The sequence below is a fragment of the Oncorhynchus gorbuscha genome, linkage group LG10 (assembly GCF_021184085.1).
Source record: "Oncorhynchus gorbuscha isolate QuinsamMale2020 ecotype Even-year linkage group LG10, OgorEven_v1.0, whole genome shotgun sequence".
In the NCBI taxonomy this organism is placed as follows: domain Eukaryota; kingdom Metazoa; phylum Chordata; class Actinopteri; order Salmoniformes; family Salmonidae; genus Oncorhynchus; species Oncorhynchus gorbuscha.
This window is the reverse complement of record NC_060182.1, coordinates 92,825,060-92,852,277: the sequence shown is the minus strand read 5'-3', so window position 1 is coordinate 92,852,277 and position 27,218 is coordinate 92,825,060. Positions and strand designations below refer to the sequence as shown.

Here is a 27,218-nt window from a genome sequence, read left to right as displayed (position 1 = left end):
TCTCTGACATCACAGTGGTCTCTGACATCACAGTGGTCTCTGACATCACAGTGGTCTCTGACATCACAGTGGTCTCTGACTTGTGTTCAGACTCGCTCAGGTGGAACAAATTTAAACTTGTTCCTTTTTTCAAAGTTGATGTGAATGTCATTGAGGAAACAGAGAAGCGTCAAAGATGTTTTTTCTCTCCAGCAAACAAACAACAAACTACCTTTCTGAATTTAAAAGTAATCCTCTAAGAAATCAGCTAGTTTTTCAAAAGTAATCTGATTACAATATTTTTCCTGTTAACGTAAAGGATTACAGTTAATATTTTGTTGTTGTAATCTGTTACTTCCCAACCCTGTTGGTAGGTCCTGTATAAACACAAACTAACTGCTCTGCAAAGCTCAATAAGTATGAATTACTAATTACTAACTTCTAAAGAAGTTCTGGTCATTATAGTGTATGGCAATGCATAGAATATTATGTTATTACTGTATCCTGTATATGCTAGTCCTAGCATTCATATCAGTGTATATTATATCTAACCTAGATGACTATTTCATTACACACAATTTATTTATGTTCCTCCGTAGAAACACTTTTATAAACTCTTACTTTCATTACGGAGCAGTGTGGTTGTGTTGAATCCATTATCCGAATAAACCTGTTTTGAAGATATCTTAGACTTGTTCTTGCTGGACAGACCTGTGGTGGCTGAACCTTATCCACTGGCTCCTATAGCTCTCTACTAGTGCCCGTTCTACATGGTCCTCCCGGATCAGATCTTTACTCATTTTTCACATCTCGTCACAACCCCATGTACAGTATAGGTTGTTTCATAGGAGGTTGGTGGCACCTTAATTGGGGAGGACGGGCTGGAATACGTGGAATTTAATCAAATATCTCAAACGCATGGTTTCCATGGTATCCAGGTGTTTGATGGCATTCTATTTTCTCAGTGTCGGCCATTATTATGAGCCGTCCTCCCCTCAGCAGCCTCCACTGTCTTGTATAGTTGTTGTGTTTTTGGCGATGTCACTTCTTGCCACTGGGTGGCAGTAATTCATAAGGCGATGGGTCAGGTTGGCTTTAAAGGTAGACTCGGCGAGATGACAGATGCACGAAGTAAACAGTAGTAGTGGGTCAGTTTCCACGAAAGAAGAGAAGCATGAGGCTAAACTTCTCCGCTGTTTTGTTCCTACCCTGATGAAGACAGCTTATCTGTCGAAACGTTGGACATAAATATTTTTTGCATCTGAGCTTCTAGAGTGTGCGGCTCTCTTTTATTTTTTAAAAGTGTCCTACTCCGCAAGCCAGCCTCTCGCCTAAATAAGTGTGCGTTTATTTCGCCTCTAGATTGGTCCTGGAGCTACCACGTTGTAGCAGCTGAAGCGCACCCGTGCACATGCGCAGATCACTTTTGTCAAGTCGATCGTCACCAGTCTTTCAATGTGTGTTGCAGTCTGCGGATAAAAGTTGTCCGTTTTGCGCCTCATGTCAACTGCATCAATTAACTTGACAAAAATCACGTCATCAAGGGTCATGAAGTTTTCACTCTTCACCAACATCATCCTGCAGACATCATTGTGGGAGGCTCTGGTGTTTTTATTTGACCTACATGAACGTGACCAAAGACTAAAACGAACCAATTTGCTGCGATTAATGTGGATATAAACATATACAAATACCACAATAAATGTGATATCTGGACGCTAAATCCCAGAGAAATGACGGACCATGTAAAAAAACTGCTGGTTGCTAAATCCCTGAGAAATGGTGCACGCCCTGTGGTAGCGCGTGCATATGCAAAAGACTATGTTTACCAATACAACAATTAAACCACTTCTGCAAAAGTAGTTGTGCAACCAATGTAATAACACTTAGGGCAATTCAAAATAATACCGCATACGATAAACAATGGGCAAAGCAGTATTGTCAACTCTTGACATTAAACAATAGTAACAGCCATACAGTAGGACATATGGCTGAAAGCTGATCAAAGTAACCGGAAGTAATTAGTGGTAATTACCTCCTTATTACACAGCATGTAAAAGCCCCAATAACAACAACCCTGGAACTTACATTTCAATGCACACACTGTCGTTTAGACATTCGTTTCGGAGGACGATAACACTGTGACCTGAGTGGGCCGGTGCAGTGTCCAGATGCGCAATTTCCAAGCGCCCTGATTGGTTGGGAATGGCAGGGAAATGATGGGTGAGGGTTAACTTAGGTAGGCTGAGCAGCCAAACTAACGAGACTTCATGGAAACTAAAGGGACTGTGAGAGGAAGTTAGGTAGAGAGGAGAGGAGCAGGACTGATTTTTTTAGTGACCATACAAAACATAAGGAACGCCTGCTCTTTCCATGACATTGACTGACCAGCTGTGATCCCTTATTGATGTCACTTGTTAAATCCACTTCGATCAGAGTAGATGAAGGAGAGGAGACAGGTTAGACTATTCAGACTATTAAAAAACGGATTGTGCATGTGTGTCATTCAGAGGGTGAATTGGCAAGACAAAAGATTTGTGTCTTTGAATTGGGTATGGTAGTAGGTAACAGGCGCACAGCTTTGTGTCAAGAACTGCAACGCTGCTGGGTTTTTCAAGCTAAACCGTTTCCCGTGTGTATCAAGAATGGTCCACCATCCAAAGGACATCCAGCCAACTTGACACAACTGTGGGAAGCATCGGAGTCAACATGGGCCAGCATCCCTGTGGAACACTTTCTACACCTTGTAGAGTCCATGTCCCCACGAATTGAAGCTGTTCTGAGGGCAAAGGGAGGGGGGAAGTAAACATTAGGAAGGTATTCATAATGCTTGGTATACTCTGTGTACATTATAGAGAAAAACATTATATAAACAATGTCAACACTGTTGATCTGAGCCTTGCTGTTGGAAAACCACATTAGTGTCCAACTTTCGGCTGTCGCAGATGCAACTCTTCGGACTTCACTTCTCTGTCGTCTACAGTTGGTTGCTTTATCCTTACCACTCAAACGGATCCAATACCCGTGGTGTTGCTCATGGCAACATCATCTCACTAAGTCTACCTTTGTGTCAATCTTAATGTGACCCGACAGATTCAGAAGCTTGATAACCTCATTAGAAGAAGAAGACACGTCAAAACCCCATTTTGAAAACCCTTTCAAAAGTTATTCATTAGTTTTATATTTTAATTTGTTTTGGAGTTAAAGATAATAGTTTCAATGTATTGTTTTATGTTTATCCAAACGAGTTTGTTAATTATTTTGTTTTTCCGTTTACTAAATCGTGTTTTCATGATTCATTTTAGTCTCAGTTTTAGTTTACTAAATAACCTATAATATATATATATATATATATATACAGTCCTATATATAATATATAATTATATGAACATATATACAACAACAGCCTTTGATATAGAGACAAATATACCTAGTTGATCAATCATTTATATACCTACAACAACAGCCTTTGACCTACTAGAGACAAATAACTATGATCAATCATTTATAGCACATACCTACAACAACAGCCTTTGACCTACTAGAGACAAACACCTAACTAGTTGATCAATCATTTAGAATAGCACATCACCTACAACAACAGCCTTTGACCTACTAGAGACAAATCAAATCAAATCAAATCAAATCAAATTTTATATATAGCAGATGTTAAGCGAGTGTAGCGAAATGCTTGTGCTTCTATAATGCAGTGATAACCAACAAGTAATCTAACTAACAATTCCAAAAAAAACTACTGTCTTATACACAGTGTAAGGGGATATGTACATAAGGATATATGAATGAGTGATGGTATATAGATATATATATATACATAGGAGATGAGTGTGTAGACAAAGTAAACAAAGTGGCATAGTTAAAGTGGCTAGTGATACATGTGTTATAAGGATGCAGTCGATGTTGTAGAGTACAGTATATACATATGCATATGAGATGAATAATGTAGGGTAAGTAACATTATATAAGGTAGCATTGTTTAAAGTGGCTAGTGATATATTTACATCATTTCCATCAATTCCCATTATTAAAATATTTATATAACCAATGTTAGTGGTTATAACCTGAAAGAATTGAACCAGGTGAGTGTGAACAGCCTGCCTCTCCTCCTCACTTCTCACCTACAACAACAGCCTTTGACCTACTAGAGACAAACCGCTACCTAGTTGATCAATCATTTAGAATAGCACACTTCTCACCTACAACAACAGCCTTTGACCTACTAGAGACAAACCGCTACCTAGTTGATCAATCATTTAGAATAGCACACTTCTCACCTACAACAACAGCCTTTGACCTACTAGAGACAAACCGCTACCTAGTTGATCAATCATTTAGAATAGCACACTTCTCACCTACAACAACAGCCTTTGACCTACTAGAGACAAACCGCTACCTAGTTGATCAATCATTTAGAATAGCACACTTCTCACCTACAACAACAGCCTTTGACCTACTAAAGACAAACCGCTACCTAGTTGATCAATCATTTAGAATAGCACACTTCTCACCTACAACAACAGCCTTTGACCTACTAGAGACAAACCGCTACCTAGTTGATCAATCATTTAGAATAGCACACTTCTCACCTACAACAACAGCCTTTGACCTACTAGAGACAAACGCCTAACTAGTTGATCAATCATTTAGAATAGCACACTTCTCACCTACAACAACAGCCTTTGACCTACTAGAGACAAACGCCTAACTAGTTGATCAATCATTTAGAATAGCACACTTCTCACCTACAACAACAGCCTTTGACCTACTAGAGACAAACCGCTACCTAGTTGATCAATCATTTAGAATAGCACATTTTCCATTAAAAAAAGCATTTGATCTTTTAACCGGTTGCCTTCAAGAGCGTTTTACAGCAACAGTCGCGCTGCGCTGATCGTCAGATCTAAAATCATAAATCAAATCAAATGTTATTTGTCACATACACATGGTTAGCAGATGTTAATGCGAGTGTAGAGAAATGCTTGTGCTTCTCGTTCCAACAATGCAGTAATAACCAACGAGTAATCTAACCTAACAATTCCACTACTACTACTGTGGGAGTAAATGGCACATATAGGGACAGATATACTGCCATAGAGCAAGGACAGGTGTACATCAGACCACAGGAGGAGAAGGCGACACTTAAGTACATAGGACAGCTGAACATACTCATGTTAGAGGGACACATAGTCTACTAGTCCTAATAAGGACAGACATACCAAAGAAGCACACCAAGCTAAACATAAGTACGAAGACCAAAGACATAGGCCCATAGGATAGATGGACATATTTTGTTTTTAGGACATGAAGGGGTCCTGCCACCAGTATAACTTAACTGAAAGCAGATATGGGTGTAAACAAGCAGGACGCTTAGACTGAAAGATAATGGTGGCAGATGAACTGAGGGAAGGAACCTCATTTTGCATGTGGGATGGACTCATATGTTGTATGTGTATAGGAACAGAGCCAGAGCTCAGGGTCTGTGGTGGTTCCGCGGACCAGCTCCGCTTCTGATATGTTTGTATTAAAAGCCTTTATTGAATTCACAAGTTCTTGTAAGTGTTGTATTTGTAAGACAATTTTCCACCACACTACCTTATACACACAAGTGTAAAGGGATAAAGAATATGTACATAAAGATATATGAATGAGTGATGGTACAGAACGGCATAGGCAAGATGCAGTAGATGGTATAGAGTACAGTATATACATATGAGATGAGTAATGTAGGGTATGTAAAGTTTAAAGTGGCTAGTTATACATGTATTACATAAAGATGGCAAGATGCAGTACATGGTGTAGAGTACAGTATATACATATGAGATCACAACGTCTATCTCAGGACCCACAAACACAGTAGTGTGACCGTTCCTTCCTGTCCCACAAGTCAGTGAGTCAGCACACAAATTATTAGTGGGAGGATAGTGTGTTTATTACCAACGCTGCAATCATGGGACACAGTATAGATGTTTGTTCAGTCCTCAATATTAGCAGCACTCCCACAACAATTCTCCATAGATTTGCTGTGGATTACCCAGAATTCCATAATTTTTACCACTGAGTTCATTATACAACGTAAACACACCGATCTGACAGTAGGTGGCGTATTACACATTTTATGCAGGAATTTAACCCAATTTATTTACAGTGGCAGTTTATCATGTGCGCAGCGGCACGAGTACATTAATAATGACGACCTCGAACGCATCGACTCATTGAGGGGAGGAGTTGTGTCGCGATAGCCCACTATTACATAAATTGTTTTCAGTAGGTCAGAGTTTCACTTAGTCACCCACCTCCCCTGTCCTCAATAGAGACTCCCCCGGACAGAGAGATCGATGAAATGGCGACCAAGAAGGCGGTTTTGTTCAACCTGTGGGGGGTCGTTGTTTCTCCCAGACCTGCAGAAGTTTTCCTCAAATTCGAAGAAACCCTCAAACTCCCCAGGTAGGAATCAAATCTTTTTTCAGCGGTGAGATATAGTGCAAACTAAATCTCATGCATTGTTCAGCGCGTACTGACGGACACTGAAACATCACTTAGTTATGCGCATGTTCGGAATAATAAACATTTGGCTACACAACAACATAACGGTGATTTTGTTACTGAAGTTACAGTTTGACCATAGAATTGTTAGATATTGCTGCACTGTCGGAACTAGCATTAATATATTGCTACACTCGCAATACTATTTGCTAACCATGTGTATGTGACCAATACATTTGATATTTCACCAGGCAAGTCCGTTAATAACACATTCTTATTTTCAATGACGGCCTATGAACAGTGGGTTAACTGCCTTGTTCAGGGGCAGAATGAAATAATTTAACCTTGTCAGCATAGGGATTCGATCTAGCAACCTTTCGGTTACTGGCCCAACGCCCTAACCACTAGGATACATGCCGCCCCCAAACATCAAGTCATTGGATTTAGGCAAAATTGGGTGAAGAAAAGACAACTCTTAATATTGATTACTTTTTGGAAATCCAATCAGTCATAAAACATTATTTACCTTTTTCTTATGACCTGTTGATTCAACTCGGCCCCCCCCCACCCCACCCCCAATGGGTAGAGACAAGGGGGTAACTTGCCCCCCCCCCCCTAATATCAATGTGAAAGACTGGCGGAGAGCATGCCAAGACGCAGGAAAGCTGTGATAAAAAAATCGGGGTTATTCCACCAAATATTGATTTTGATCTCTTCCTAAATCAAAGCATTAGCAGTGTTTAAAAATAAATATGAATGAATAAATAGCAGATGTTAATGCGAGTGTAGCGAAATTCTAGTTCCGACAATGCAGTAATAACCAACAAGTAATCTAACTAACAATTCCAAAACTACTACCTTATAGACACAAGTGTAAGGGGATAAAGAATATGTACATAAGGATATATGAATGAGTGATGGTACAGAGCGGCATAGGCAAGATGCAGTAGATGGTATCGAGTACAGTATATACATATGAGATGAGTATGTAAACAAAGTGGCATAGTTAAAGTGGCTAGTGATACATGTATTACATAAAGATGCAGTAGATGATATAGAGTACAGTATATACGTATGCCTGTGAGATGAATAATGTAGGGTAAGTAACATTATATAAGGTAGCATTGTTTAAAGTGGCTAGTGATATATTTTACATCATTTCCCATTATTAAAGTGGCTGGAGTTGAGTCAGTGTGTTGGCAGCAGCCACTCAATGTTAGTGGTGGCTGTTTAACAGTCTGATGGCCTTGAGATAGAAGCTGTTTTTCAGTCTCTCGGTCCCAGCTTTGATGCACCTGTACTGACCTCGCCTTCTGGATGATAGCGGGGTGAACAGGCAGTGGCTCGGGTGGTTGTTGTCCTTGATGATCTTTATGGCCTTCCTGTAACATCGGGTGGTGTAGGTGTCCTGGAGGGCAGGTAGTTTGCCCCCGGTGATGTGTTGTGTAGACCTCACTACCCTCTGGAGTGTGACCAGTTGTCATTTTCTGCAAATAAATGCTCTAAATGACAACATTTTTATTTGGAATTTGGGAGAAATGTTGTCAGTAGTTTACAGAATAAAAGAAAAATGTTCATTTTACCCAAACACATACCTATAAATAGTAAAACCAGAGAAACTGATAATTTTGCAGTTGTCTCTTTTTTTTCAGAGCTGTATATATCTTCATTGTTAGACTATATCTACAACTTTTTTTTAAAAATGCAACAAGGAGATCAACTTACCACAAAATCGTTTGGTTGAAATATCTCCAAAAGTTGTGATGACACAGAGGAACTCTTTTGTTCAGGAAGCACAGTGACAACCAAGGAAAGTGTTGGGGAAATAATTTGGTGACTACTTGTGGTCTTTATGTGAATTACAGGGGGGAGGGGCAGTTACTCCAGGGGGCTAGTTACCCCCTACTACCCTACGCCACCAGTAGCCTCCTTTTACATGGACTGAATGTAAGAGAATGTAGTGTGGTGTATGTAATATGTGTGGTGTGTAATTGAATGGTTAAATGGTTCTGTTCTGTTTTAGGGGTTTTCTGAAGAAGGTGCTGATTGACAAGCACAGCGCCATGGAACGCGCAGAGCGGGGCAAACTCACACTCTCTCAGGTGAGTTAACTTCTTATGGGCGGTAGCGTCCCACCTGGCCAACATCCGGTGAAATTGCAGAGTGCGAAATTCAAACTACAGAATTATAAATATTTCACTTTCATAACATCACAAGTGTAATACTGCAAAATAAAGCTTAACTTCTTGTTAATCCAGCCGCTGTGTCAGATTTCAAAAAGGCTTTACAGCGAAAGCACACCATGCAATTATCTGAGGACAGCGCCCCACATACAAAAGCATGAAAAACATATTTCAACCAAGCAGGTGTGCCACGAAAGTCAGAAATAGTGATAGAATAAATGCCTTACCTTTGATCTTCTTCTGTTGGCACTCCAAAAGGTCCCAGATACATCACAAATGGTCCTTTTGTTCGATAATGTCCTTTTTTTATATCTATAAAAACTCAGTTTAGCCGGCGTGCTTCAGTGAATAATCCACCCAGTTTCCCTCCATCAAAATGCATACAAAATGAATCCCAAACGTTACTTCTCCAAACAAGTCAAACAACGTTTATAATCAAACCTTACGTACCCTAATACGTAAATGAACAATAAAATTGAAGACGGAGAATCGTTATTGTCTTTACCGGAGAAAAATACCAAAGAGCGCACTCCCATCCACGCGCTTGGAAACCCTACAGCCAAACAGGGAGCCACCTAGAAAAGCTACAATTTTCATTTTCCAAAAACCAGGATGAAACTCTTTCTAAAGACTGTTGACATCTAGTGGAAGCCCTAGGAACTGCAATCTGGGAGGATTTAGCCTTATAATAAAAGTGCCAGCCATTGAAAACAGTGGTAGGCTGAAAATACATTTTTGGGGGATGGTTTGCCCTCAGGGTTTAGCCTGTCATATCAGTTCTGTTATACCCACAGACGTAATTGTAACAGTTTCAGAAACTTTAGAGTGTTGTCTATCCGGATCTACTAATTATATGCATATCTTAGCTTCTGGGCCTGAGTAACAGGCAGTTTACTTTGGGCACGTTTTTCATCCGGACGTGAAAATACTGCCCCCTACCCAAGAGAGGTTAAAGGCCGTTAAAGTCCGACCATCTGCATTGGGGGCGTGCAGCATTCACGGTGATTCGGCCTCTGTAGAAGTCAGGTTCTTCCTGCACTTCCCTGAGCAGCGCAGAGCTGTTGTCAAGGACCTTGTTCAGGAAGTAAGTTTGTGTTGATACAGAACCTCTCGCCCTCACCTACCATCAACCAATCATGTCAATGCAGAGGTATAAGGAGCCCTCCACATTGTTACAAAAGTTGAGGCGATCGGTGAGGCAGTATGGAGTTCAGTTTGGCCTTCAGTAATTGCATCACACCATCCATATGACGTATCCAACCACATTTACAGATCTAGCATACATTTCCTTTTACACAGGCAGCCTACACAGACAAATGACGTCACATTCAAACGACCAACATGGTCAGAACTCCGTTGCCAAGCTGTTAACTCTAAAAGTTCAAGATCTTGATTTTATTTAACTAGTCAGGTCAGTTAAGAACAAATTCTTATTTACAATGACAGCCTAGGAGGAGTGGGTTAACTGCCTTGTTCAGGGGAAGAACGACAGATTTGTAATCTCGTCAGCTCTGGGTTTTGACCTAGCAATCGTTCAGTTACAGACCCAACGCTCTAACCACTAGGCTACATGCCACCTCAAACATTGGTTCCTCAATGACCCCTGGAACTGGTACAAACATGACACAGCAGAAATAGTTTAGTGTATGTATATTATAATCCATGGAAATGGGCCCTCTATTGAAATGTGTTCTCTCTATTGAAATAGGCCTTCCATGGAAATTATTGCATCACCTTACATGACATGTGACAACAAGTCATTGTGTGTGTGTGTGTGTGTGTGTGTGTGTGTGTGTGTGTGTGTGTGTGTGTGTGTGTGTGTGTGTGTGTGTGTGTGTGTGTGTGTGTGTGTGTGTGTGTGTGTGTGTGTGTGTGTGTGTGTGTGTGTGTGTGTGTGTCTACCACTGTGTAGATGATCCCAGAGCTTGATGCAGAGTGTGTGAGTGCAGCATCAGATCAGAAGGTCAGTCTTCCTGCTGGGTTCTCTGTTAAGAGCCTGTTGGAGGAACTCAGAGACTCAACCACCGTCAACAAACACATTCTGCAGACCGTAGCTACGCTCCGCAGACAAGGTAACACACACCTGACACAGAGTTCACATTGTACAGTCTAAGGTCACATGCCATGTCCCGCTTCCTTGTGTTGTCTGTCAGGGTTATTGACAGGCGTGTTGGCCAACCAGTGGGTGGATGACAGTGGGAGTGGAGATAGCTCTGGCCGGCTCCTCTCTCTGCTGGGCGGCCATTTTGATGTAGTGCTACAGTCCTGTCGTACAGGCCTCAGGGTCCCAGAGACCGACCTGTTCACCTCCGCTCTCACACAGCTGGGAGTGCCTCCGAAACAGGTATACACACACACTGGCACGCTTGCACACACACTACAGCACACACACACACTGGCATGTCCTTACACGCACACACACACTGCGTGCATACACACAGACACTCCAAGGCCTAACAGCAGTTCTCCCATAGAGGTAGAGGTGACCTGTATGTCTGTAAAGGCTGTTCTGCTGATCTCAGCACGTATGATAACTTTTATTAAGAGTCAAATTAAAATCAATAACATTTGATCCTATTTGCAACGACATCCTGATATCAGTCACGTTCAAGGTCCTAAACGATATCTTAACCGCCGTCGATAAGAAACAATACTGTGCAGCCGTATTCATTGACCCGGCCAAGGCTTTCGACTCTGTCAATCACCACATCCTCATCGGCAGACTCGATAGCCTTGGTTTCTCAAATGATTGCCTCGCCTGGTTCACCAACTTCTTCTCTGATAGAGTTCAGTGTGTCAAATCGGAAGGCCTGTTGTCCGGGCCTCTGGCAATCTCTATGGGGGTGCCACAGGGTTCAATTCTTGGACCGACTCTCTTCTCTGTATACATCAATAATGTCGCTCTTGCTGCTGGTGAGTCTCTGATCCACCTCTACGCAGACGACACCATTCTGTATACTTCTGGCCCTTCTTTGGACACTGTGTTAACAACCCTCCAAACGAGCTTCAATGCCATACAACTCTCCTTCCATGGCCTCCAATTGTTCTTAAATACAAGTAAAACTAAATGCATGTTCTTCAACCGATCACTGCCTGCACCTGCCCGCCTGTCCAACATCTCTACTCTGGACGGTTCTGACTTAGAATATGTGGACAACTACAAATACCTAGGTGTCTGATTAGACTGTAAACTCTCCTTCTAGACTCACATCAAACATCTCCAATCCAGAATTAAATCTAGAATTGGCTTCCTATTTCGCAACAAAGCATCCTTCACTCATGCTGCCAAACATACCCTTGTAAAACTGACCATCCTACCGATCCTCGACTTCGGCGATGTCATTTACAAAATAGCCTCTAATACCCTACTCAATAAATTGGATGCAGTCTATCACAGTGCCATCCGTTTTGTCACCAAAGCCCCATATACTACCCACCACTGCGACCTGTACGCTCTCGTTGGCTGGCCCTCGCTTCATACTCGTCGCCAAACCCACTGGCTCCAGGTCATCTACAAGACCCTGCTAGGTAAAGTCCCCCCTTATCTCAGCTCGCTGGTCACCATAGCATCACCCACCTGGAGCACGCGCTCCAGCAGGTATATCTCTCTAGTCACCCCCAAAGCCAATTCTTCCTTTGGCCGCCTCTCCTTCCAGTTCTCTGCTGCCAATGACTGGAAAGAACTACAAAAATCTCTGAAACTGGAAACGCTTATCTCCCTCACTAGCTTTAAGCACCAGCAGCTCACAGATTACTGTACCTGTACATAGCCCATCTATAATTTAGCCCAAACAACTACCTCTCCCCTACTGTATTTATTTATTTATTTTGCTCCTTTGCACCCCATTATTTTTATTTCTACTTTGCACATTCTTCCATTGCAAATCAACCATTCCAGTGTTTTACTTGCTCGATTGCATTTACTTTGCCACCATGGCCTTTTTTTTTGCCTTTACCTCCCTTATCTCACCTCATTTGCTCACATTGTATATAGACTTATTTTTCTACTGTATTATTGACTGTGTGTTTTGTTTACTCCATGTGTAACTCTGTGTTGTTGTTTGTGTCCAACTGCTTTGCTTTATCTTGATCAGGTCGCAGTTGTAAATGAGAACTTGTTCTCAACTGGCCTACCTGGTTAAATAAAGATGAAATAAAAAAATAAAAAAGAATGTCTTGGGAGTTACAGCTTCTACCTCCCTTGAAGATGTTGTTACATTCCTAAAACCTCTGCTTATACATATCAGTTTACACCGTTTACACACGCCACGAGAAATCCTTATCTGACCTCCCTGTGTAGAGTTGCTCTCAGCTATTGTGTCATTAACAACAGGAAGTTATCTGTGTAACAGAGTTCAGGATGTGTTGTAACTCCACAGCTAACTGGAAATGTTGCCAATGGTGCTATCCAATTCAAATCCTTTTCTATGGCTCAACTGGTTTGTACGTTGTCAAGCGGGTGGTCACCTGTGTTTGTACGTTGTCTAGCGGGTGGTCACCTGTGTTTGTACGTTGTCTAGCGGGTGGTCACCTGTGTTTGTACGTTGTCAAGCGGGTGGTCACCTGTGTTTGTACGTTGTCTAGCGGGTGGTTACCTGTGTTTGTACGTTGTCTAGCGGGTGGTTACCTGTGTTTGTACGTTGTCAAGCGGGTGGTCACCTGTGTTTGTACGTTGTCTAGCGGGTGGTTACCTGTGTTTGTACGTTGTCTAGCGGGTGGTCACCTGTGTTTGTACGTTGTCTAGCGGGTGGTCACCTGTGTTTGTACGTTGTCTAGCGGGTGGTCACCTGTGTTTGTACGTTGTCTAGCGGGTGGTCGCCTGTGTTTGTACGTTGTCAAGCGGGTGGTTACCTGTGTTTGTACGTTGTCTAGCGGGTGGTCACCTGTGTTTGTACGTTGTCAAGCGGGTGGTTACCTGTGTTTGTACGTTGTCTAGCGGGTGGTCACCTGTGTTTGTACGTTGTCTAGCGGGTGGTCACCTGTGTTTGTACGTTGTCTAGCGGGTGGTCACCTGTGTTTGTACGTTGTCAAGCGGGTGGTCACCTGTGTTTTGTGTCGTTGGTCAACGTTGTCAGCGGTTGGTCACCTGTGTTTGTACGTTGTCAAGCGGGTGGTCGCCTGTGTTTGTACGTTGTCAAGCGGGTGGTCACCTGGTCACCGGGTGTGTTTGTACGTTGTCAAGCGGGTGGTCACCTGTGTTTGTACGTTGTCTAGCGTTACCTGGTGGTCACCTGTGTTTGTACGTTGTCAGCGGGTGGTCAGTACGTTGTCGGGTGGTCACCTGTGTTTGTACGTTGTCTAGCGGGTGGTTACCTGTGTTTGTACGTTGTCTAGCGGGTGGTTACCTGTGTTTGTACGTTGTCAAGCGGGTGGTCACCTGTGTTTGTACGTTGTCTAGCGGGTGGTTACCTGTGTTTGTACGTTGTCTAGCGGGTGGTCACCTGTGTTTGTACGTTGTCTAGCGGGTGGTCACCTGTGGTTGTGTTTACGTTGTCTAGCGGGTGGTCACCTGTGTTTGTAGCGTTGTCTAGCGGGTGGTCCTGTGTTTGTACGTTGTCAAGCGGGTGGTCACTGTGTTTGTCTAGCGGTTGGTCACCTGTGGTGGTCGCCTGTGTTTGTACGTTGTCAAGCGGGTGGTCGCCTGTGTTTGTACGTTGTCAAGCGGGTGGTCACCTGTGTTTGTACGTTGTCAAGCGGTTGGTCGCCTGTGTTTGTACGTTGTCAAGCGGGTGGTCACCTGTGTGTTTGTACGTTGTCAAGCGGGTGGTAACCTGTGTTTGTACGTTGTCAAGCAGGTGGTCACCTGTGTTTGTACGTTGTCAAGCGGGTGGTCACTGAGTTGCAGTGAGTCGCGAGTGGCGCAGCGGTCTAAGGCACTGCAACTCAGTGCAAGATGCGTCATTGTAAATAACAATTGGTTCTAAAATGACTTGCCTTGATAAATAAAAATCAAGCTAGCTAAAATCGTATTGGTTGAATAATTGTTTTGACTTCAAAAGCACGTGAACACAATCATGTCGGACTTATGAATTCCCAGTTTCCCACAAGCACATAAAGCCACCCATATGTCATTTTAATTATAACTGAGTGAGGGTGATGAACAAAATCAATGGGCGCCCCCTGGAGGTCAGGGCACATGCTCTGTCGGTATTTGGCCATGATTAACAAAAGTTTTTAGATTGGCTAACTTGCTAATCTAAAACCTGTTATGGCTAATTGAGTTACTGTCAGTGACTGACACAACAGGATAAAACAATAGCTGATGCACAACCAAATTTAGAACTTCTAACTCTCAATTCTAAAACAAAAAACAACTCATTTATTGGAGGGGGGTTTCAGGGGCCCCCTAGTGGCCTGGCGCCCTATGAAATGTCGCTTATGTCGCTAATGCCTGGAGCCGGCCCTGGTCTCTCATCTGTGTTCCAGGTGTTGTGAGTGGACAGCTGACCTGTCAGTCTGTTTTTCAGGCTCTGTGGTTGGGTGATGACGAGGAGGGGGTGGGAGCAGCAGAGGCAGTAGGGATGACAGCTGTGCTGGTGAAGGACCTGCCGGAAGCTCTGAAACAAGTAGAGACCTTCACTGGAGTACAGGTAACACACACACAATGATATGCAACTTTTCTTGTCCGTCACAATGTCTGTGAGAATGTGATGGTTATTTTTTCAGACTTAAAGTAAACGTGTCATCGCTGACTTCCCTGATACATTAGCCAGCTGCAGGATTCCAAACCCTTTAAAAAAAAACTTGTGTAAGTCGTGTATTTCAAATGTTATGGTGATTTCAGGAATCTCCGTTCTGAGGGCTGATTAGCAGAGAGATAATATCTCTGTTTATGTCTATAATTTACATTTCCTCTGGGAATCAATCGAGTCGCCTATTATTCAATGTTGGTTTTGTTATGGAGGAGGTGTGTGTGTGTGTGTGTGTTCCAGGTCGTAACAGGGGAAAGCTACCCAGCCTCTTGCAACCCAGAGGAGGTGTCTCATGGATATATCACCATCAAGGTAACAACACAATGCTGTATGTAGCAGAAAGCGTATATGTGATTACACAATGGTATTACTTTATTGAAGATCTCACTCACCTCTCTCTGTTTCTCTCTGTCTTTCTGTCTCTGTCTCGTTCTCTCTGTCTCGTTCTCTCTGTCTCGTTCTCTCTGTCTCGTTCTCTCTGTCTCGTTCTCTCTGTCTCGTTCTCTCTGTCTCGTTCTCTGTGTCTCTCTCTCTGTCTCTGTCTCTCTCTCTCTCTGTGTCTCTCTGTCTCTCTCTGTCTCTGTCTCTCTGTCTCTCTCTGTCTCTCTTTGTCTCGTTCTCTCTCTGTCCCTCTGTCTCTCTCTCGCTCTGTCTCTCTCTCGCTCTGTCTCTCTCTCTCTCTGTCTCTCTAGCCCAGAGTAAAGCTGCACTATGTGGAGATGGGGACGGGGCCTCCAGTCATGCTGTGTCATGGCTTCCCTGAGAGTTGGTACTCATGGAGATACCAGGTACACACACACACACACACACACACACACACACACACACACACACACACACACACACACACACACACACACACACACACACACACACACACACACACACACACACACACACACACACACACACACACACACACACACACACACACACACACACACACACACATCATCACTACTCATCACTCTCTCTCTCTCTCTCTCTCTCTCTCTCTCTCTCTCTCTCTCTCTCTCTCTCTCTCTCTCTCTCTCTCTCAGATTCCAGCTCTAGCTGATGCAGGGTTCAGAGTCTTATCTCTGGACATGAAGGGCTATGGAGAGTCTACAGCTCCACCAGGTTAGAGTGTGTGTGAACATTGTCTATATGTCTGTAGTGAATTGAATTATGACGGTTACATTTGGGCATTAATTCCTAAGGGTTAAGGTAAGGGATAGGGTTGAATCTAAACATTATTTAATGAGTGCCTGGCACTGGGATTGAACACGGGACCCTCGGAGCCGGAGCTTGAGGCTTTACGCCCACCCGGCGTCCACAACACCTTACTTGATGGTAATAGCACTCACCGTTGCCCCTAGTGGCCGGTTTTAGAGGCATCTCCTGACGTACTGGGACCTGTATGAACAACACATATAACCTTGGATCTGGAGTGACCTGGCTGGAGTAGGGTCTGGAGTGACCTGGCTGGAGTAGGGTCTGGAGTGACCTGGCTGGAGTAGGGTCTGGAGTGACCTGGCTGGAGTAGGGTCTGGAGTGACCTGGCTGGAGTAGGGTCTGGAGTGACCTGGCTGGAGTAGGGTCTGGAGTGACCTGGCTGGAGTAGGGTCTGGAGTGACCTGGCTGGAGTAGGGTCTGGAGTGACCTGGCTGGAGTAGGGTCTGGAGTGACCTGGCTGGAGTAGGGTCTGGAGTGACCTGGCTGGAGTAGGGTCTGGAGTGACCTGGCTGGAGTAGGGTCTGGAGTGACCTGGCTGGAGTAGGGTCTGGAGTGACCTGGCTGGAGTGACCTGGCTGGAGTAGGGTCTGGAGTGACCTGGCTGGAGTGACCTGGCTAGATTAGGGTCTGGAGTGACCTGGCTGGAGTAGGGTCTGGAGTGACCTGGCTGGAGTGACCTGGCTGGAGTAGGGTCTGGAGTGACCTGGCTAGAGTAGAGTCTGGAGTGACCTTGGCTAGAGTAGAGTCTGGAGTGACCTGGCTGGAGTAGGGTCTGGAGTGACCTGGCTGAAGTGACCTGGCTAGATTAGGGTCTGGAGTGACCTGGCTGGAGTAGGGTCTGGAGTGACCTGGCTAGAGTAGAGTCTGGAGTGACCTGGCTGGAGTAGGGTCTGGAGTGACCTGGCTGGAGTGACCTGGCTGGAGTAGGGTCTGGAGTGACCTGGCTGGAGTAGGGTCTGGAGTGACCTGGCTGGAGTAGGGTCTGGAGTGACCTGGCTGGAGTAGAGTCTGGAGTGACCTGGCTGGAGTAGAGTCTGGAGTGACCTGGCTGGAGTAGGGTCTGGAGTGACCTGGCTGGAGTAGGGTCTGGAGTAGGATCTGGAGTGACCTGGCTGGAGTGACCTGGATGGAGTAGGGTCTGGAATGACCACAACATTCACATAACCATCTTTATGAAGTGTTGTGTGTGATACCTTCCTTATTTATGCCCTCTATCTTTCCTTTCTCACTCTAGAGAAGTACAGTTATGTGAATGTAGACACTACAGGGTTTACTGACAATGTCTCGTTACGTGGTTTTACAGTTTTAAGTTTAGTCTGCTGTTAGTTGAACAGTTTAAAGCCTGGTTTCTCCGTCTCCCTGCTGTTAGTTGAACAGTTTAAAGCCTGGTTTCTCCATCTCTCTGCTGTTAGTTGAACAGTTTAAAGCCTGGTTTCTCTGTCTCCCTGCTGTTAGTTGAACAGTTTAAAGCCTGGTTTCTCCATCTCTCTGCTGTTAGTTGAACAGTTTAAAGCCTGGTTTCCCATGTCTCCCTGCTGTTAGTTGAACAGTTTAAAGCCTGGTTTCTCCATCTCCCTGCTGTTGGGGGACTGTAGTGTCAAACACAATAGGAACACCATCATTATTACAGATCAAGATTGATTTATCCATGTTCAATAACACTCTCGCTTCCACTTTCCTCTCCCACGCGTTCTCTCTCTAGACATAGAGGAGTACTCACAGGAACAGATCTGCCAGGTAAAGGACATGTAAAGGACACATTTACATACGAACAAAACATCCTCTGTCTATCCTTGACATGATTGTAATGGTTTTCTGTATGTTCTTATCTCTGTTGTAGGATCTTGTGACTTTCATGGATAAAATGGTGAGTCCCAATAATCAGCCCTGTATGTTAAACTATCAGGGTGAAGTATTAGTCACCACATGGGCGGTGTGGGGCTACAGGAAGAGCTCAACGCTTCCTTTAATGCCCTCTCTCTCTCTCTCTCTCTCTCTCTCTCGTTCTGTCTCTCTCTCGCTCTGTCTCTCTCGCTCTGTCTCTCTCTCGTTCTGTCTCTCTCGCTCTGTCTCTCTCTCGCTCTGTCGCTCTGTCTCTCTCTCGCTCTGGCGCTCTCTCGCTCTGTCTCTCGCTTGCTCTCTCGCTCTGTCTCTCACTTGCTCTCTCGCTCTGTCTCTCTCTTGCTCTCTCGCTCTGTCTCTCTCTCGCTCTGTCGCTCTGTCTCTCTCTCGCTCTCGCTCTGGCGCTCTCTCGCTCTGTCTCTCTCTCGCTCTGTCGCGCTCTCTCGCTCTGGCTCTGTCTCTCACTTGCTCTCTCGCTCTGTCTCTCTCTTGCTCTCTCGCTCTGTCTCTCTCTTGCTCTCTCGTTCTGTCTCTCTCTCGTTCTGTCTCTCTCTCGTTCTGTCTCTCTCTCGTTCTGTCTCGTTCTGTCTCTCTCTTGCTCTGTCTCTCTCTTGCTCTCTCGTTCTGTCTCTCTCTCGCTCTGTCTCTCTCGTTCGCTCTCTCGTTCTGTCTCTCTCGCTCTCTCGTTCTGTCTCTCGCTCTGTCTCTCTCTCGCTCTGTCTCTCTGTCTCTCTCTCGCTCTGTCTCTCTCTCGCTCTGTCTCTCTCTCGCTCCCAGGGTATTCCCCAGGTGACTCTGGTTGGTCATGATTGGGGTGGAGCTGTGGTCTGGAACATGGCCCGGTGTCATCCAGAGAGAGTCAGGTAGACTAAAGGGGTCTACACACTTTACGCAAACGGAGTATGTGAATGTCGTTTTACGGCATAAAATGGGCATAGTCCTGCCACAGAGTTTTTTTTTTTTTTTTTTTCTCGCTCAAATATTTTTACGGACAATTCCTTCCTTTGTATTTTATCACCAAACTCACTTTGGTTGAAAATGGAACTTCTAAATGAAGGTAATTTTTTGTATGATTAACTACCTAAAAACAGCCTCAAGCCACGTGATTTTTCTCTGTGAGCAAAAAAAGATGGCATTCTATTTTTTGCTGATAATTGGGAGACGAATACATTTAAGCAGCATGTGAAACTGCGATAATGTTCGGCTTGGTTGGGTTGTGTATCGGAGGACGCATGACTTTCAACCTTCGTCTCTCCCGAGCCCGTACGGGAGTTGTAGCGATGAGACAAGATAGTAGCTACTAAAAAACAATTGGATACCACAAAAAGGGGGTAAAATTTAAATTAAATAAAAACTAACTGGGATAATGTTGTAGGTTACCCTAGCAAGTATAAAAATATTTACCAGGGCATATTCTTACATTTATAAATGGGATTATTTCACATGGGGGAGAGGTGGGAAACTAAAAGGCTAGTTTGCTTGCTGTTTTTAGCCTGCTAGCTAGCAGGCTGCTGCGGAACAGCCTACAGACAGGCACCAAACGAGGTAATGTAAAGCAAACTTAAACTTGTAGCTATTATTCAACATGCAGTTGGTTTTCATTGAAATTAGCCAACAGTGGTGATGTTTTTGACGTGATTCGTATTTGTTTTTACCACAAGTGGGGCCGGCAGGGTAGCCTAGTGGTTAGAGTGTAGAGGCGGCAGGGTAGCCTAGTGGTTAGAGTGTAGAGGCGGCAGGGTAGCCTAGTGGTGCTTAGGGAGCCTAGTGGTTAGAGGCGGCAGGGTAGCCTAGTGGTTAGAGTGTAGAGGCGGCAGGGTAGCCTAGTGGTTAGAGTGTAGAGGTGGCAGGGTAGCCTAGTGGTTAGAGCGTTGGACTAGTAACCGTAAAGGTTGCTAGATCAAATCCCTGAGCTGACAAGGTACAAATCTGTCGTTCTGCCCCTGAACAAGGCAGTTAACTCACTAGGCCATCATTGAAAATAAGAATTTGTTCTTAACTGACTTGCCTGGTTAAATAAAGTTAAAATAAACAAATCCTAATAAAAATAAGTTTTAAAAAATTGCATCAAGAAAATCTCTGCTATCGCCCCCTTGTGTATGTTGCTATTGGGGGGTTTAGGAACACATGGACCGGCAAGGCTATTATGTTACCTACCCCCCCCCAACATCTGACTCCACCCAAGGTAGATCTACGCACGTTAAGTATGTGGAAACCTTAACACACACACACTCCCTGAGACGGTAAAAAATTAAACCAATACCTTGTGTGTGTCTGTGTGTGTTTATAGAGCGGTAGCTTCTCTGAACACCCCTCTGTTCCCCGTGGACCCCTCCAAGGATCCTATGGACTTCCTGAAGACTGTGCCAATCTTTGACTACCAGCTCTACTTCCAGGACCCCGTAAGTGTGTGTGTAGAACGGAGGAGGGGAGAGGAACTTTACTCTATTGTCTCCCTACTGTACGGTACCATATTCATCCATTATGCCTCAGTACAACAGCTTTGGCAGCCAGGTCACTCGTGATACAAGTCAGTGTTCGACTTCCATCCATGTCTGAGGATGTCGGGAGATGACGTGGAAAGCGGCCACTAGAGGTCTGCTGTTACCTTTAAATAGGTTTCAGTTGTAGAAGGGGATGGTGGATGGGTGTAAGCATCTGACTGACTCAAAAGGTCCCAAACATTAACTTACCTTAACCATTTAGAGATAATGATTAACCTTAAGGTCCCAAACATTAACCCATACCTTAACCATTTAGAGATAACAACTAACCTTAACAATTTGGAGTTAATGTCTATCTTTATACACTTAAAAATGTGATGATTGAACAACTTCGAAATTTGACGTTTGAGAAACATGGAAGAACGTCTCATTTTGACCTGAGACTGTGAAAGCTAGTTGGGTCTTGGTTCCAGTTTTTCGTAAGTACTCAATTAATTGTTGCTTGTGCTAAATGATCCTCTAATTACTCAGTTAATTGTTGCTTGTGCTGAATGTACAATAATCATCATTATTTCAATTCAAGATAGAATTACTCAATTAATTGTTGCTAGTGCTAAATGGATCCTCTAATTGCTTTTATTTTCTCAATGGCTGAAGGCTTGCTATTTTGTTTAACAGAGACCTGTCCTCTACAGGTTGTAACAGAGACATGTCCTTTTGAAACAGGGTGTAACAGAGACCTGTCCTTATGAAACTCCTCTACAGGGTGTAACAGAGACCTGTCCTCTACAGGTTGTAACAGAGACCTGTCCTTATGAAACTCCTCTACAGGGTGTAACAGAGACCTGTCCTCTACAGGGTGTAACAGAGACCTTTATGCATCTTAGTAACAGAATAACTGGGTGTAACAGAGTTTTACTGGGTGTAACAGAGACCTGTCCATTATTTCAATTCACAAGATAGAATGAACACACCTGGGTGACAGACCTGTCCTCTACAGGGTGTAACAGAGACCCTTATATGTCCAGGGTGTACCTGTCCTTATATACCTCCTCTACAGGGTGTAACAGAGACCTGTCCTTATATACCTCCTCTACAGGGTGTAACAGAGACCTGTCTCTACAGGGTGTAACAGAGACCTGTCCTGTGATTCTACAGGGTTAACAGAGAGCTACAGGGTGTGTCCTCTACAGGGTGTAACGCTGTCCAATACAGGGGTAACAGAGACCTGTCCCAATGGACATGTCTCAACACGAGTGCATAGGAGCTTTCATTGCTTTTAATTTTCTCAATGGCTGAAGGCTGATGGCTACAGGGTGTAACAGAGACCTGTACAGGGTGTAACAGAGGCTGTAGAATCTACAGGGTGTAACAGAGACCTGTCCTCTACAGGGTGTAACAGAGACCTGTCCTCTACAGGGTGTAACAGAGACCTGTCTTGTCCTCTACAGGGTGTAACAGAGACCTGACTGGGTGTAACAGAGACCTGTCCTTATGAAACTCCTCTACAGGGTGTAACAGAGACCTGTCCTCTACAGGGTGTAACAAACCTGTCCTTATATCCTCTACAGGGTGTAACAGAGACCTGTCCTCTACAGGGTGTAACAGAGACCTGTCCTCTACAGGGTGTAACAGAGACCTGTCCTTATATACCTCCTCTACAGGGTGTAACAGAGACCTGTCCTCTACAGGGTGTAACAGAGACCTGTCCTCTACAGGGTGTAACAGAGACCTGTCCTCTACTGGGTGTAACAGAGACCTGTCCTTATATACCTCCTCTACAGGGTGTAACAGAGACCTGTCCTCTACAGGGTGTAACAGAGACCTGTCCTTATATACCTCCTCTACAGGGTGTAACAGAGACCTGTCCTTATATACCTCCTCTACAGGGTGTAACAGAGACCTGTCCTCTACAGGGTGTAACAGAGACCTGTCCTCTACAGGGTGTAACAGAGACCTGTCCTCTACAGGGTGTAACAGAGACCTGTCCTCTACTGGGTGTAACAGAGACCTGTCCTACAGGGTGTAACAGAGACCTGTCCTCTACAGGGTGTAACAGAGACCTGTCCTCTACAGGGTGTAACAGAGACCTGTCCTCTACAGGGTGTAACAGAGACCTGTCCTCTACTGGGTGTAACAGAGACCTGTCCTTATATACCTCCTCTACAGGGTGTAACAGAGACCTGTCCTCTACAGGGTGTAACAGAGACCTGTCCTTATATACCTCCTCTACAGGGTGTAACAGAGACCTGTCCTTATATACCTCCTCTACAGGGTGTAACAGAGACCTGTCCTCTACAGGGTGTAACAGAGACCTGTCCTTATATACCTCCTCTACAGGGTGTAACAGAGACCTGTCCTCTACTGGGTGTAACAGAGACCTGTCCTCTACAGGGTGTAACAGAGACTTGTCCTCTACAGGGTGTAACAGAGACTTGTCCTCTACAGGGTGTAACAGAGACCTGTCCTTATATACCTCCTCTACAGGGTGTAACAGAGACCTGTCCTCTACAGGTTGTAACAGAGACCTGTCCTCTACAGGGTGTAACAGAGACCTGTCCTCTACAGGGTGTAACAGAGACCTGTCCTTATATACCTCCTCTACAGGTTGTAACAGAGACCTGTCCTCTACAGGGTGTAACAGAGACCTGTCCTCTACAGGGTGTAACAGAGACCTGTCCTTATATACCTCCTCTACAGGGTGTAACAGAGACCTGTCCTTATATACCTCCTCTACAGGTTGTAACAGAGACCTGTCCTCTACAGGGTGTAACAGAGACCTGTCCTCTACAGGGTGTAACAGAGACCTGTCCTTATATACCTCCTCTACAGGTTGTAACAGAGACCTGTCCTTATATACCTCCTCTACAGGGTGTAACAGAGACCTGTCCTTATATACCTCCTCTACTGGGTGTAACAGAGACCTGTCCTTATATACCTCCTCTACAGGGTGTAACAGAGACCTGTCCTTCTACAGGGTGTAACAGAGACCTGTCCTCTACAGGGTGTAACAGAGACCTGTCCTCTACAGGGTGTAACAGAGACCTGTCCTCTACAGGGTGTAACAGAGACCTGTCCTTATATATCTCCTCTACAGGGTGTAACAGAGACCTGTCCTCTACAGGGTGTAACAGAGACCTGTCCTTATATATCTCCTCTACAGGGTGTAACAGAGACCTGTCCTATACAGGGTGTAACAGAGACCTGTCCTTATATACCTCCTCTACAGGGTGTAACAGAGACCTGTCCTTATATACCTCCTCTACAGGGTGTAGCTGAGACTGAGATGGAGAAAGACCTGGCAAGGACCTTCAAGATCTTCTTCCATGGCAGTGGAGATAAGGTGACAGACACACACACACACAAACTCTCTCTCTCTCGTGAATGATCTCTTTCTCTCTCGTGAATGATCTCTCTCTCTCGTGAATGATCTCTGTTGTGTTGTTCTCCAGGATAATGTTCCTGAGATCAACACTGCTGGAGTTTGTGCCAGAGGTGAGTCTAGAAGACAAACCAATGTTCTGATTGGAGGCTTGGGGCTGAAGGCTTGACCTATGGTATTCAACTAACTAACCAACTGACTGGATGGACAATACTGTGCTGTAAAACTTGTGAAACAGTACATTGCTGTCAATAAATCTTCACACTGCAGACTACACTGTGTGTGTGTGTGTGTGTGTGTGTGTGTGTGTGTGTGTGTGTGTGTGTGTGTGTGTGTGTGTGTGTGTGTGTGTGTGTGTGTGTGTGTGTGTGTGTGTGTGTGTGTGTGTGTGTGTGTGTGTGTGTGTGTGTGTGTGTAGGTGGTCTGTTCGTAGGACTACCAGACGAGATACCCAGGAGTTCTATCCTCAGTGAGACTGCTCTGCAATTCTACATCACTCAGTTCAAAGACAAGGGATTCAGGTATACACACACACACACACACACACACACACACACAATGGCAGCAGCAGGAGGAGAGTGACAGAGTGTTCTGTTTTTCCAGAGGGCCGTTGAACTGGTACCGAAATGTTGTGAGCAACTGGAAATGGCTATGCTCCCGACCCAGGGCTAAGGTAGGGGTGTGTGTGTGTGATCTTAACACAGTTACAGTATATGTTGAGGAATGATGGTGGTTTCCTGTGTTTGTGTAGCTCTTGATGCCAGCTCTCATGGTGACAGCTGGTAAAGATCCTGTCCTGCTGCCTGTCTTCTCCAAGGGAATGGAAAACATGGTGAGACCACACACACACACACACACACACACACACACACACACACACACACACACACACACACACACACACACACACACACACACACATGTATACATGTAGATGCCACGTGTGACTGTGACATCTCTGTGTGTCAGATCCCGAACCTGACAAGAGGACACATCGAAGAATGTGGACACTGGACCCAGATGGAAAGGTCAGTCCCTGTGTGTGTGTGTGTGTGTGTGTGTGTGTGTGTGTGTGTGTGTGTGTGTGTGTGTGTGTGTGTGTGTGTGTGTGTGTGTGTCCTTGCACAGATGTGTGAACTCTGCAGTCAGTTCCTGTTAGTCCCCAGAATAACCTCTGACTTAAAGCCCTGCTGAGGGAGACGGGTCAGGTAGAGGTTAAAGGTCATAGCTTCACTTCTGCTCTGTAGTCTAAAGAATTTGGTGTGTTGTTTTGTGTGGTATAAACTGTGTAAAGTGTACTGGTTGAAAGAGTTGTGTATATTGGCTGACATACTGTATTTGGCATGACGTGTGTGTGTTCTTTTTAGGCCATCTGAGCTGAACACCATTCTGATCTCCTGGCTGAAAGACACTCACAATAACACCGGGGTTGCCATGACACCCAAGCTGTGATCAGTTACCAGGACAACATATTCCTTTGTAGTGAACTGTTGGAATCATCTGTTAATTCAGAATTATTTCTACAACTGTACGATGCCCTTCTTCTTCTTCTTCTTCTTTTTAAACGTGAAACATTTTTCTCTTCTAAAGACGCACACGCTGCACAAGTAGACTGTATCAACAGCCACGACACCTCCAGCATCATGTCTCAAAACAACCCTTTTTGAGACATTTCGTGAGAAAGTGCGACTGACCTATACGTCGAGTGTACAAAATATAAAGGACGCCTGTTCTTTCCATGACTTAGGCCCTATTCTACATCTGCATTGCTTGCTGTTTTTGGGGTTTTAGGCTTTGGTTTCAGTACAGCACTTTGTGACATCAGCTGATGGGCTATATAAATACATTTGATAAGTGCTACTATAGAAAGTCAGGTGTCATTATTACCACAGCTTGTCTGTTTTCTTCCAGTGGACGATTCAGACAGGATTAGTTTTTACCAAACTGCCCCTGTAATTGTTTTTGCCCCCCCCGGTTGGCCGTTATGACGGAAGCCTGCAGGCTCTTCTAGGTCGTGAATATATTTTAAATGTCTAGGGATCAACCAGCTCTGTCTCACAATAGTACAGAGTTTAACAGTTCTGCACCCAGTTTGGGTAAGAACATCAGAACAAATTGAAGCTTAAAACAAAGTGCCCTACAGGTGAATGATTTGTTTTGTTAAATAGCAACTGTTCTAGTGCCACACTTCTCTTTCCATAGATGAAGTGGACGATATTGTGCCAATGAATTGATCATTTGCCAAATCCGTCAGGTAATTAAATGTCTGTAGTTTACAGTTCATGGTTCTTATTAATATGCATTATTATTATTATTATTATTATTATATAGGGTGGAGGAGGGTGGAGGAAGAGGAGAGGGTGGAGGAAGAGGAGAGGGTGGAGGAAGAGGAGAGGGTGGAGGAAGAGGAGAGGGTGGAGGAAGAGGAGAGGGTGGAGGAAGAGGAGAGGGTGGAGGAAGAGGAGAGGGTGGAGGAAGAGGAGAGGGTGGAGGAAGAGGAGAGGGTGGAGGAAGAGGAAGGGTGGAGGAAGAGGAGGGTGGAGGAAGAGGAAGAGAGGGTGGAGGAAGAGGAAGGGTGGAGGAAGAGGAGAGGGTGGAGGAGAGGGTGGAGGAAGAGGGGTGGAGGAAGAGGAGAGGGTGGAGGAAGAGGAGAGTGGAGGAAGAGGAGAGTGGAGGAAGAGGAGAGGGTGGAGGAAGAGGAGAGGGTGGAGGAAGAGGAGAGGGTGGAGGAAGAGGAGAGGGTGGAGGAAGAGGAGAGGGTGGAGGAAGAGGAGAGGGTGGAGGAAGAGGAGAGGGTGGAGGAAGAGGAGAGGGTGGAGGAAGAGGAAGGGTGGAGGGAAGAGGGTGGGAAGAGGAGAGGGTGGAGGAAGAGGAGGGTGGAGGAAGAGGAGGGTGGAGGAGAGGGTGGAGGAAGAGGAGAGGGTGGAGGAAGAGAGGGTGGAGGAGAGGAGGAGAGGGTGGAGGGAGAGGAGAGGGTGGA

The 27,218-nt window shown here is 44.8% G+C and overlaps 1 protein-coding gene across 1 annotated transcript; it reads left to right on the top strand.

Moving 5' to 3' along the window:
- The first annotated feature begins 6,179 nt into the window (after nucleotides 1-6,179).
- LOC124046757 (bifunctional epoxide hydrolase 2-like) lies at nucleotides 6,180-26,516 on the top strand. The gene is made up of 19 exons (XM_046367490.1): nucleotides 6,180-6,441; nucleotides 8,504-8,582; nucleotides 10,576-10,735; nucleotides 10,817-11,007; nucleotides 15,131-15,253; nucleotides 15,596-15,667; nucleotides 16,048-16,143; nucleotides 16,396-16,474; nucleotides 18,273-18,307; nucleotides 18,411-18,437; nucleotides 19,190-19,275; nucleotides 20,703-20,814; nucleotides 24,125-24,199; nucleotides 24,309-24,351; nucleotides 24,657-24,759; nucleotides 24,842-24,911; nucleotides 24,990-25,070; nucleotides 25,208-25,266; nucleotides 25,606-26,516. The coding sequence occupies exons 1-19, from the start codon at nucleotides 6,338-6,340 to the stop codon at nucleotides 25,688-25,690; spliced, it is 1,680 nt and encodes a 559-aa protein (XP_046223446.1). The 5' UTR covers nucleotides 6,180-6,337; the 3' UTR covers nucleotides 25,691-26,516.
- Nucleotides 26,517-27,218: the final 702 nt, after the last annotated feature.